This window comes from Jaculus jaculus, chromosome 22 (assembly GCF_020740685.1).
Source record: "Jaculus jaculus isolate mJacJac1 chromosome 22, mJacJac1.mat.Y.cur, whole genome shotgun sequence".
In the NCBI taxonomy this organism is placed as follows: domain Eukaryota; kingdom Metazoa; phylum Chordata; class Mammalia; order Rodentia; family Dipodidae; genus Jaculus; species Jaculus jaculus.
Window position 1 is genome coordinate 10708858 of NC_059123.1, and position 13251 is coordinate 10722108.

General features: G+C 38.4%; 1 protein-coding gene across 8 annotated transcripts in view; it reads right to left on the reverse strand.

The window, feature by feature from the left end:
* Positions 1-3204: 3204 nt before the first annotated feature.
* Positions 3205-13251, reverse strand: part of Lmo3 (LIM domain only 3) — a 68400-nt gene continuing 58353 nt past the window's right edge. For all 8 annotated transcript variants that reach the window (XM_045139551.1, XM_045139545.1, XM_045139547.1 and 5 more), the window contains one exon: positions 3205-6042. In XM_045139551.1, coding sequence (XP_044995486.1) covers positions 5937-6042 — 106 coding nt within the window. In that variant the 3' untranslated portion in view covers positions 3205-5936. The remainder of the gene's footprint in view (positions 6043-13251) is intronic.

Here is a 13251-nt window from a genome sequence, read left to right on the forward strand (position 1 = left end):
ATCCACTTGCTTTTGCATCTGGCTTCCTGGGTCCTGAAGAGTTGAACCAGGAACCTTTGGCTTTGCAAGCAAACGCCTTAACTGCTAACCCATCTCTCCAGCCCCCAGAAAGGATACTTTTAATGATTGCCATAGCGATATCATTAGTAGAGGGGACAAGATTAAGAAAGATCTGTGTGGAAATCTCATACTCTGCTACCTGTAACCTCGGGTCCACCTCTGTACTTGACTTTGGGCAAATTAAGAAGCCTCTCTGTGATGTTTATTTGAAATCAGTAAAGCTGAATATAGTCATGTGTGCTGTTTATAATCCCAGAAAATCTGGCATTTAAAGTGGGAGGCTCATTTAAGACCACTGATGTGAGGCCAGCTTGGGAGACACAGCAAGACCTAGTCTAAATAATAATAAACAAGTTAAATCATTAAAGTTGACAAATTGGCCCAATAATAATCATGCTACAAGACCTAGGTGTACAAAGGGCTGCCTTTTATGTGGTAAGTGTTCAGCAGCTGTCAGCTGTGGTCATTAAAGCCATTGAGATGAGTCATCCAGTAATGCATGACTCTGCTCCAGGTGATTTAGTCTTCTGTAGGGCCAGTGTAAAAAAGAAAATTTGTGAACTATGTCCACTTATTTTGGATTAGTTCATGGCAACTACTTTGATCCTAAAACCAAAATACCTTATTGGTCAGCTCTACCATATCACCTTCACAAGTATTTCATTCCTTGTACCAGAATTCCACTTGTGTAAAAAGTACAGTGGAGGGGCTGGAGAGATGGCTTAATGGTTAAGGTGTTTGCCTGTGAAGCCTAAGGACCCAGGTTCAATTCCCCAGGACCCACGTAAGCCAGATACACAAGATGGCACATGCGTCTGGAGTTCATTTGCAGTGGCTTGGAGGCTCTGGTGAGCCCATTCTGTTTCTCTGTATCTGCCTCTTCCCTTCTCTTTCCCTATCTTTCTCAAATAAATATCCCTCTCAAATAAATAAATAAGAATGAACAAAAGTAAAGTGGATTAGAACTCACTTCTGAGTGCCATGGCCTGAGCAATAAAAGAAACAGATGAACCAAGATGATTTCAACTCACCAATTGAATGCATCATGGTGGTCTGGACGCATAAAAGAGGGATATCTTAGGATTTAAGATTTGTTTTCCTTTCAGAAAACAGAAATCTTTTAATTAAAAACATTTTTTAAAAATTCAGTATGTATGATCATTATCACCTGCTATGTGTTACCAAAAGATGTGTTTTACTTACTAAGGGAACTGTTAGAATTATTCTGTAAGTTTACTGGAATGGAATTTACCAAGGTGGTTGGAAAAGTTTGCTTGGTGACTTTGTATATTATATTTGGTAGTTAAAAAAAACCCCTTACCACTTTCCTTTGTTTTTTTGAGGCAAGCCTAACAGACTGGATTATTATTATTAATAATTATTATTCTTCAAGAGGGAGGGAAGGGGGACCTCCATCCATTATAATCAAACTCCAGACACATGTGCCCCCTTGTGTGAATGTGTGACATTGCGTGCCTGCGTCACCCTGTGTATGGAGAGTCAAACATGAACCACCTTCTCAACCCTTCCCTCTTGGTTTTGATTCCCACAGATCCATCTCAGCTAAACTCATCCCCACCCCCAGAAAAATGCTGTTTTGTGGTAACAACGGTTTCAAAAATGGCACTTATCATGCATATCTTTGTTTATACAAGGTCATTACAATTAAATCATATTTGTACCAAAGCACTGTAAAACCCCTCTTTAAGTATTTTAACAGCTAATGCTTGTAGGGTTCTACATGGGAGTTCTAAATCTTTATTATAAATATAAAGCTATAGCTTTTAGAAAGACAGCACCCTTCTAATAGCTTGACTTCAAAGGAAGCTATCGTACAAATGAGTCTGATTTTTTTTTTTTTTTCTGAGTCCTGCTAGCAGCAGGCTCTTTGAATTCTTCACTCATGATAGTAATCACACAATTACCTGCAGGCATGTGCTAAATATGAAACTAGCTTCAGCCAAATAATGGAGCCAATTGCAAACAATGAGAGAGAGAGGGAGCCCCATTCATAACTGTGCTCCAACCATGCTGTGTTGTAGTCACGGCAATCTAAGGGTAACTCATTAATTAATTGATGATCTTTTTTATTTTATTATGTGCTGTTGAGTTAATGAGTAATTGGTGTGAGACAATTCTCTGAACATACTGATTGCTGGAGATATCTTCTGGGGCTTTCACACCAATGATACCCTGAATAGGTGGAGGATGGTATTCATGTTTCTGTGCCCACCATGGGCCTGTGTGAGATGAGTACCAACCAAGGCAAAGAAGCATCAACACGACTACATGAAGTCTGGCCCTACAAATCTACGTGTGACTGAGTGGGCAGGGCACAGCCTAGCAATGCCAGGCACTTGATAAACACCAGCGGAAATCATGACTGTATTAATCTTTTGTTTTCTATTCCCTTAAGTTACATTAACATCACGTTTTATAAAACATGTATAATGGTGTTTTAAAGAAAAAAGTAATGATCAAAAGGCTCTTGCTTAAATTGTGTTCTGTGCTAATGGTCTATTGCAATAAACATGCTGATTGTTTTTGCAACTTACTGAAGTGAACACTAAACATATTTGGCCTGTACCATTTCTATGAAACTGTTAAGTGACTATTCAGAGAGCAGTTTGCCTAAAGTGATAGTTAAAATGAGACTGTTTGTGTACAGTATGTTTTACTGCAGATATAATTTCTACCACCCTGTTTCAATTAAGGCACAATGCATTCTTTTTAAAAAGAAACCATAGGATTTAGTTGAGAATTTTAAAAAATTCATTATGTGGGAAATAGGATATTTGAAATTTAGCCTGATGACACTAATGCTCTTGCTTCCAGAGAGATCATTTAAAATTTAAACAAGTGTACCAAAACTATATCCAGCAATCGCTACCTTACTTTTTCACAATTTTATGCTTTCCCCTACAAAAGGAAACAGCAGTGAACTACCTAGCACAGAGATCCCTCCCATAATTATTGGAGAAAATAGTTGAGGTACTTTTTTTCTAAATGCCCTCACACACCTTTTTTCCCCTTTGTTCATGGATTCTTCCTAAGGATTATCTTGCTAATTCAGTGCAATCAAATAGTGGAATACCCCTTTTATTAAGAACATGGATCCAGAAACTTAATAAAAAAAAGAATGAGTGAAAGAAACCAGCAGATATTTATTAAGCCAGATGAAAGTGAAATCACAAACACAGGTCAACTTTTAAGTTTAGCAACACCGGTGCATCTGGTCCCTCTTCGGAAGCAGAGGTGCCTGTTGGGAGGAGCTTCTTCACTGTTGACCAATCCCAATTCCATGGCAGCTGTCCCACGGGAGGATCAGATGACATGACTTCAGGGCTACACTGCATAGCAGAGAGCTCAGCACAACTGAGGGCCTTTCAATTCTCAAGACAATGAGTTTTGTACCCCTGTTCAAAGAGGCTACAGGTGGGCAACCAGCTGGAGAACAACCTAAAACTGCAAGTTTGTTGTCTCCCCTCGCAATGTCTTAGGGGTTAAAAATTATCCGAACAGATTAAGGCCTTAATCTTTCACTCATGTGAGCAAAATTCTTGTTCACTGTTAACAGACATAGGAATTAATTCCTGAAGGATTGGGCAAAAGTTATGGGAATCATGTTTAGTTTTGGGGTTGACAAGGTGTAATTGAACAGCTTCAAGAAGCCCAGGGAAGCGTACAGGTAGGTGGACATATGGACAGAAGATATGCCAAAGCCATCTTAATCTAAAACAAGATCATTTGAGAAACATTGAAAAACATACTGACACAAGTTTACACCCACGAGGTAGGTTCTACCTCTGCGTGAAATGAATGTAAACTGCTATGGGTAAAAGAAAAAAAAATGCTTTGCAGACTTCAAATGGCTAGTTTTGACTTTTGTTTCTTCAACGTATCTCCATTTTGGGTGAGGTGGCCCTTAGAATACTCTTAACCATGAAGCCTTTGCAATGCATAGCATCTACTCTTCACAGAACCATTTTCTTAAGACCTTGAGGCAATAGATTCTCATGCATGCTCATAATAAAGTTTTGTTTTGAAACAACTCAAGTCCACATTAGAATTATTTCCAGCTGAATATCTTGGGCCCCAAATCAAAAAAAAAAAGCCAAAATTCAGGTATAACATTTAATTTTCATCTGTAATGCATATGCTGACAGGATAAAAAAAAAAAAGAACGTATGTAAATAGCATTGGTAAATACTGTTTCCTATGCAAGTGCTCAAGAAACAAAAAGACCCACAGGGCTGAGCTTTCTGTAGAGCAGATGTGGTCCACAGTGACTGCAAGAGGAGATTTGGTGAGAGGCTGACCCAGAGCAAAGACCAGAAGCAAAGGCATAAAGTGTGAGTGTTTCAGAATAAGGACCATATCCTTGGTTTTATTTCCTCAATTGTAATGTAAGTAACATTTCCCACAATTACTGTTTCTAGAACATTCTTCTTCATCAGCTATCATTTAAGTAAAGGGAGGGACTCCCCCCTCAAAAAATTCACTTTCAAAGAAAAAAAAAAAGAATAACAGATTTTAACCAAAGTGTTATATATTCTGAGTTGGGAGATGGTAAATAATTTAAAGGGATGAGAAAGTAGGACATACCAGATTTAAAGTGTTTTAAACATTAAAATAAATGGCAAGTCAAGACTAGAACACATATAACCACCAAAGAGTTCCCAGTTTTTAATCAATCACTTTCTCTTCTTCTAGAATGTTCCAAAGTATTATTCTGTTGCTGGTAGGAAGTCACTTTGTGACTCAGAAACCATCATAGCTTCAGCGTGCACTATCCTGATTGGAGTAGATTCACACTTAGCTCTCTGTTCAGTGCCATAAATTCATTAAACCACAATGATACTAAGTTTTCATCTCCTGTAGAATGTTTGGGCAACATTCATGTGAGAAACTTGTTATTTAAAATTGTCTCATAATTGTGTTAATATTTTATTATGTGTGTATGTGTGTAGTGTGTGTGTATGTGTGTGTGTGTGTTTAATTAACCCTTTGGAAAAAGTTTCATATGATACCCAAAGGCACTAGTTCACATAAGGGGGTGTGGCTGAAAAAATGTCAAATAAAGCTATTATGTAGATAAAAAGCACAATAAGAAATGTTAAAAGTATATTGTTAAGCTTTAGAGGTTTTCTAAAAATGGCACTTTTCATGTTGGTATAAAATGAAAGTGCTTTGAGATGAAATTTTCATGTATTTTTTTTTAAAGCTGATCTTCAACCCCTTGAAAATAGGGGTCCTCATGAGAGCACTGGCAGATGACTCCATCCTGGCCATCATCCTGGCGTCACTAAGATGTTTTGTGTCAGGGTTTGTCTTCGGATTTCTAACTTTGACAGATTTGCTTTACCTATCTGTGTATCCTTAGAGAGATTGGCTCTTCAGTTCTCCACTAGAAAGTTACAGCTCATTTAAAATAGCTGGTAGATACAGAAAGCATAAATATACATTAAGTTTAAACACTGATTGTACTAAATGCAACGATACAAAGAAACAAACGAAACACAAATGGTAACACAATAAAACTGTATTACATTTGTGCTTCAAATATTACAATACATTATGTACAATAGTCCAAAATAAACATCTCATGCCAAGTGACACAAAAACGAAATAGCAAGCAAAAAAATTCCAGCAATATGTACATTACTTTTTTGTTTCTTTAATAATAAACATTCAACTCTGAACTGGGGCAATTTCACTACATACAGATGCAGTCCGCCTTTTATTCCATATAACCATTCTGCTTTCCTATAACTAAGCTATCCAGTAGGTTCGTGTGCCAATTCTTATATACATGTGGAGCAAAAAAGATAAAGGAATGTAGTGCTTTGTGTTGTAAATGGAGCACTGCTGATGGATCAGCGGACCTGGGGCGCATAGCCTTCTTTCATTAAACCTTCCTCGTAGTCTGTCTGGCAAAGGATCATGTTGTTTTTTAAGAAAAATTTGTCTCCAACGCAAAATCTGCAAATATGAAAAAAATAACGTGTGTTAACACTATTGCATTCAGATCTATCAGTTTGAATATTTATTTTCCAAACAATAGTTTCCTATGGTAATTTATGAAATCTGAAAGCTTGGTTTAGGAGGATGTCTTCATTATCAAAACTAAACTTTTAAATTCACTTAATGAAATGGCATACACTCAAAAAACCACGTTTATACATATAAACATTGTAGGACTACCTCGGGAAACATTTTTCACACATTGGTGATTTTCTTTCTACATTTATATTCTTTCCTTCTCTTTCTTTTATCGCATTGGCGAGAAGAAAGTACTTATCTATGCATATGCTCATTAAAATTAAATAAAGAATGAGGGTGATACTTTTCTGTTGTGATTCTGTAAGATTTCATGCTAGTCTTTTATCCACTTAATAAAAACATAAAGACATTAATATGAACAAAAAGCTTGGGAAATTGCCAGTTTCAAAGCTTTTGATCTAAGGCTTCCTTTTCCTCTATTGTCAAATTGTGACTAAATCCTAGTAATTTGGAAGTGGCCATTTTGGGGGGAAAGTTGCTTTAGAATAAGCACCTGAGATTGTGTGATGGTTCTTGTGGCAAATCTACCAACTATGCAACAGTAGATGCCAGTTCTTGGCACCCTTTCAACTAACCAAACAGTATAACCTGGATGAACTTCTCAATAGTAGTGTGGTAAACAAGACTAGTTCCCAGTAGCTAATTATGCCTTTTACTTTATTAAGCATTGTTTAAAGTCTGTGAATGTAATAAGTGCTCTTTTTGTGTGATTTCCCAGTGGGTGACACTTTGGACACAATTAAGGTCAGAAATAAATGCTTGTACTGTTTCCAGTACATTTAACAAGAATGCAATCTGAGGAGATCTATATATGTATATGTATATGTATATGTATATGTATATGTATATGTATATGTATATGTATATGTATATGTATATGTATGTGTGTGTGTGTGTGTGTGTATGTATGTATTTAATTGTAACAATTTAACCTTCAAACAGTGCTATTTGTATATGTGTGTGTGTGTGTGTGTGTATATATATATATATATATATATATATATATATGTATGTATGTATTTATTTGTAACAATTTAACCTTCAAACAGTGCTATTTGGTGTAGTTGACCAAGTAAAACTCTCTGTAATTATAGGAGCTGACCTCACTGATCCTTGGTAGTGGTCTCTCTTTATCAGATAGTCAATTTCGAATGATGTTCAGGCAGAAATCTTAGTAGATGGAGTCAGTTGTGCAGTGAAAGCCACCCTGTAATGCTTTGTGAAGCAGGAGGTTTAAATGAGGAGCAGTTGGACTGATTTACATTTGCAAAGACTGGAACCTTAGACAAACAGTGAACCTATTTATTTTCAAACTGGGCAGCTTTGGAAATTTATCCTTATAATAGCTAAGTAGATAGAGGGGGGAAATAGTGTAATAAAAAGCATAGATTGAAAAGAATTAGCTTTCCTCTTAAATGAAAATTGGTCTGTTTATTTGTGGAATTCGCTTCCCCACCCCCCCTTTCCAGGATTACTGCCTCGTGATAATGTTGATTGAAAGAACAGGAGAGGCACTGATTCTGAAATCCTGGATTTGCTTGTGGTTGCAACTACTGGACAAAAATGCACAAATACATTTGGACCTTTAAGTATGTTTTCTTTTTCTACTGCTTTCAGGCTGCATGCCCTAAATATTACATTTAACCAGCAATGTTCGCATGAGCTAATGTTTGTAGATAACCTTAGCACTGAGGCATGGTGAATCAGTGAAACTATTTCTCTTGTTGTTGGGGCCAAATTAGACATTTCTCTTTTATGGGAGATTATACAAAATAGCAAATAGAACCTATTCCATGACTGTTCAGGACAAGTTATATTACTGTCATTTCAACTAATGAGGTAATAATAAAAACTGCATCAGATTGAATAGACTCCTAAATAAGGCACTCCTGTCTTCCAGGAGTTACAGGGTCATTTTTGTGCACGTGTATATGTGTGTGTTTATATGTACACGGGTGCTCGCGTGGGTAGGTGTGCTCACACGTGTGTGTACACAGATGTGGCGGCCAGAGGGTAACAAGGTTTGTTTCCCACAATCGCTGACTACTTTGTCATACTAAGGAACGGCCTCCCACTTGAACCCAGAGCTTGTCAACTGGGCTGGCCTAGCAGGTCAGTTTACCCTAGGGATCACCTGTTTATGCTTACCTAGTGGTGAGATTATGGAAGGGCACCACACCCATCCGGCTGAGCTGGGGATCCGAATTCATACTTGCACAGCAAGCACTTTATCACTGAGCCATCTCCCAAGACCCTACTGAATTATTTTGGCTAAAACCCAACTTATCGTGACATGCTGTTTCAATTTTCTATTTTTTTTTTTAAAACCTTTATTTATTTAAGAGAGAGAGAGAGAATGGGCATGCCACAGCCTCCAGCTACTGCAAACGAACTCTAGACGCATGTGCCCCCTTGTGCATTTGGCTTACATGAGTCCTGGAGAATTGAACTGGGACCCTTTGGCTTTGCAGGCAGATGCCTTAACCACTAAGCCATCTCTCCAGCCCATCTTTTTCTTAATTTCTAATGCTATTAGGTATCGCATCACACCATGAGTGTCTGTCACATCATCATGTCATGCCATGCAATGCAATTCTTATCTTTGGAGTCTTTGAGAGTTACAGTAACTTGATTTGTAAATGAATAAGATCAAGGGCATTGTAGTGAGAAAAAAAAAAAACATGGATCCAAAAAGTGGGGGTACGGTTGTACAGTGGCGTGTGGCACCCCCTTGTCCTCTCGCCTCACCTCACTGCAGGCTTCCTTTGACCTAACTCGGTTCTCTGAGCATAAAAGAAACAGCACTGGGCTAGGGGAGTTCTCAGGGGAAACATAGGAAAGGCAAAAAGGCGAGATGCAAGAAACAGGACTCCGGGCTGGAGAGGTGGCTCCGTGGCTCCAGGTGCTTGCATACAAGGCCTGAGAGTCTGGGTTTGTTGCTCCAGCAGCCACATAAATCCAGACCTGGAGTTCTTTGCAGCGGCAGGAGGCCCTGGTGTGCCCATTCCATTTCTTTCTCCTGTTCTCTCCTGGCTCTCAAAGTGAATAAACAAATGAACAAATAAATGTATTTTTTTTTTTTTAAATTAGGATCCAAATTCTGCCTTTGACTGGCGGAACTGGAGACGAAGCTTCAGCTTCTTTTATTCACCCTACTTGACCCGCACATCAGTTGGTAACAAGAGTCGAAGTGAAATAGGTGAGCTTTTGCCTTTGGAATGTAGATATGATAATTGCCTCTAAGAAAAGTACTAAATGTGCTAATGTGAAGGTGTGTGTAACATGATCAGGTGTGTTCACTTTAGGCCACCTAGAAAGTTAGTATTTCCATTGCCCTTTTCAGAAGAAACACCTGGGCTGGAGAGATGGCTCAGTGGTTAAGGCACTTGCCTGCAAAGCCAAAGCATCCAGGTTTGATTCCCCAGGACCCATGTAAGCCATATGCACAAGGTGGTGCATGCATCTGGAATTTGCTTGCAGTGGCTAGAGGCCATGGTCTGCCAATCGGCCTCTTGCTCTCTCTCAAATAAATAATAATAATAAACCTTTAAAATTTTTTAAGAAGAAACACCCGAGATGCCCCTGTAGCACTTCACAAAGGGGAACATTCCTTAGGCAGAATGCATGTGACGAAGGAAAACAAGTGGGTCTCTGGATTTCTGACCCAATCCTTTACTGGCGTGAACACGAAGTGAAGCCTGAATGTTACACAAGCTTTGCTGATTTTTTAAAAAAATATTTTATTTATCTATTTGAGAGAAAGAGAGAGAATATGACCATGTTCAGGCTTCTTCTCTTGCTGCTGCAAACAAACTCCAGATTCTTGTACCACTCTGTGCATTTGGCTTTATGTGTACTGGGGAATCTAACCCAGGCCAGCAGGCTTTGCAAACATGTGCCTTTAACTGCTGAGCCATCTCCTCAGCCTGCCTTTCCTCCCTTCCTTCTTTCCTTCCCTCCCTCCTTCCTTCCTTCCTTCCTTCCTTCCTTCCTTCCTTCCTTCCTTCCTTCCTTCCTTCCTTCCTTCCTTCCTTTTGTTCTTTCGTTCTTTCTTGCTTTTGTATTTTTTTCTTTCTTTTTGAGATAGGGTCTGTCCTTGTAACGTAGTCATTAGCCTGGAAGTCATTAAATCACCCAGACTGGCAAATTTACCAATAGCCTCCATTTTCAGCCTCCCGCGTGCTGACATTGCAAGTGTGCACCACCATATCCAGGTCTACAAGCTTGCATATCATTATTTCTCCCATGCATGACTTAACAAGAAGCCTGGATACTATTCCATGAGATGCTATGCATCTCCTATCTCTTCAGATGCTAGGCAGACTGCCTAGTTCAGAAGGAAACAGAGAGAGGAGGGGGAGAGAATCTGAAAATGAAATAAAAATTATCTAAAATATCCCGACCTGAAATATTTCATTACTAATATGTTGTCAACTGGGTAAAATATGCATTTAAATTGATGGATTAAGGTCAAGAAGAACTAGGAAGATATGGGTGGTGGGTGTCCCATTCACATGTATAACTCAAACCACACCACATTGATAGCCATGGTTAGGAGCAGATTATCATGGGAATGCAGCTAAGACCAGCAGCATCTTTAAACAATGTCCCACATGTAGACATGAAGAGGGAAACAGCCATGCAGATATTAAACTTTTTTTTTTTGTTGTTTGTTTGTTTTTTCAAGGCAAGGTCTCACTCTAGTCCAGGCTGACCTGGAATTAACTATGTAGTCTCAGGGTGACCTTGAACTCATGGTGATCCTCCTATCTCTGCCTCCCAAGTGCTGGGATTAAAGGCATATACCACCATGCCAGGCTAAACTCTTAACAAAATAAGTTGTAATTGTGATTTTGTAACAAAAACTAATTTCTAGTATTCTATAAATAGCTCATTATGAAATTTAACATTTGTTGGAAAAAATTTAATGTGGTGGTGGCTAGATGATGCCATAGATATAGTCAAAAGTCAGGCTAAAACTGAAAATAAACTCACCATCTTCTTTGTAATCTAGTGCTAATTGCTATGCTACAGTCAACTGAATTAGTTTTATCCTCCTTTAAAAATGCTAAGGGATTTTTAAATGATGCCCAATTAAGTTATTAAATTATCTAACCTTCATATGTTAAAATTAAGAGTGCACTCATATTCTACATCTTCCAGGGTGAGTCTAGATGGCCAAGCATACTGAATTCCTATTTTTAGAATATTTTTAAGAGAATATACATTCCCAATGTTTCTACTTTGCTAGTAAACAGTCCCAGTTACTAAGCGATGAGGTTTTCTATACTGAACTCTTTTCAGTAGGAGGCACAAGTTACATGTCTGCTCTGCCATGGTACACGTGTGAACAAACTTCCTGTCCCTTTCCCATTGACAGCCCCATGGTCCCTGCCTGTCTCTCTCCTTTCAATCCATTCTGTACCGAGGAACACTGCTCATATTCTGAGTCCCGGTATAAACTATTCAAGGGCAGCCTTACATCACCTCCACAGTATCTATTAACATTAACATACCCTTAGTTGGGAAAAAAATTTCTTTGTTTAAAATTGACCTGAGTCCAGACAGTAAAATCCAACTTGCAAGAATCAAATCCTGAGTGTACCATTTCGAAAACGTGTCGTCTTCTTAGGCAAGGTAGTTACATGTTCGGTATGTCAATTGACTTGTGAGGCTAAAAACATTACTGTGTGTCGTCAATTTTGAATATTAATTGAGCTAGCTAATGTATACACTAAGCACTTCATCAGGCATGTGGTTAGTACCATGTAAGAGTTTACTGATATGGCTAGTATTATGAATGAGTTAAGCTACTCGATAGCCAGGAATTATACTTCCTTCTTTCTAACATATTTTTAATTCATTTGAGAGTGACAGATACACACAGAGATAGACAGACAGAGAGAGAGAGAGAGAGAGAAGGAAAGAGGAAGACATAGAGAGTGAGCATGCATGGGCCAGGGCCTTCTGCCACTGCACATGAACTCCCCATTCATGTGCAACTTTGTGCATCTGGCTTTATGTGGGTCCTGGGGACCTCTTCACTCAAATATATATGTATGCTATGCATAGTAAATATAAAAATCAGTGGGATTGACAGGGTCATTCCTGGGGCTCAGGGTCTAGCTAGCCTAGCTGAACTACTTAGCTGTAGATTCACTGAAGACTTGTCTCAAATAATACGTGGAGAGTGACTGGAAAAGACATGTGATATTGACCTACAGCCTATACTCACACACATACATGTAGCATACACTCCCACACATGTAAAAAAATAAACTGTAAATAAAAGAAGATGATTGCCGAGTAACATTCACAGCCATCTAAAATTCCAAAAGTTCAGATTTCCATAAAGTTTTCGTAAGGGAAACTGTTTGTAAGAAATCTCTCTCCATGATGTTTCACTGGACACTGCAAGAATGCATTGGCTATGGTGGGGTGTGGCTGGGCTGGAGGGATTTCTCAAGCAAGCTTCAAAGGGAAAGGAGAAACCCCTATCTTGAAAACATTCTGTGTTGAGGGTAACAAAACATGTCTGCTCTGCTTGACTGATGAAGATGAGCTGACTTCTTGCATTAAGGAAGTTTGTCTTGCAGGGGCTGGAGTGGCAAGACAATAACCATGCGCTAATTGTGCATAACCAGCACTGGGTCTGCAGTCCTATAATGGCGTGTAATAAATGAAGCGAGCACAGAAATGTGTTAGGTCCTTTAATAATGACGCCGGGATGGTATTTTGCAGCCATGAGAATGTGAACAGTTTTAGAGTCAAAATTTAGGAGTGTTTGTCTTACTTGACTGAGTACCACTGAGGAGACTGAGTTAATTGTGAATGCAACTTTTTTTTTTTATTTCAGCAAAGAAATAAAATTGATATATGAATTGTAAATAGCATTAACCACCTACAATTACTTTGCATCATAATAGAATTTAGGCTGAGTTTAGCACTTGAATAATGTTTTCATTTTCTGTGTAGAACAGAGATAAAATATGTAAGCCTGCCCTAATAGGAAAATGGACAAAGGACATAAATAGCTCCCTATAAGAAGAAATTCCAAAGGGCTACAAGTAATTAAATAAATACCAGTTGAAAATTATAATGAGTTAACATCTTTAATCTCTGAAGGTG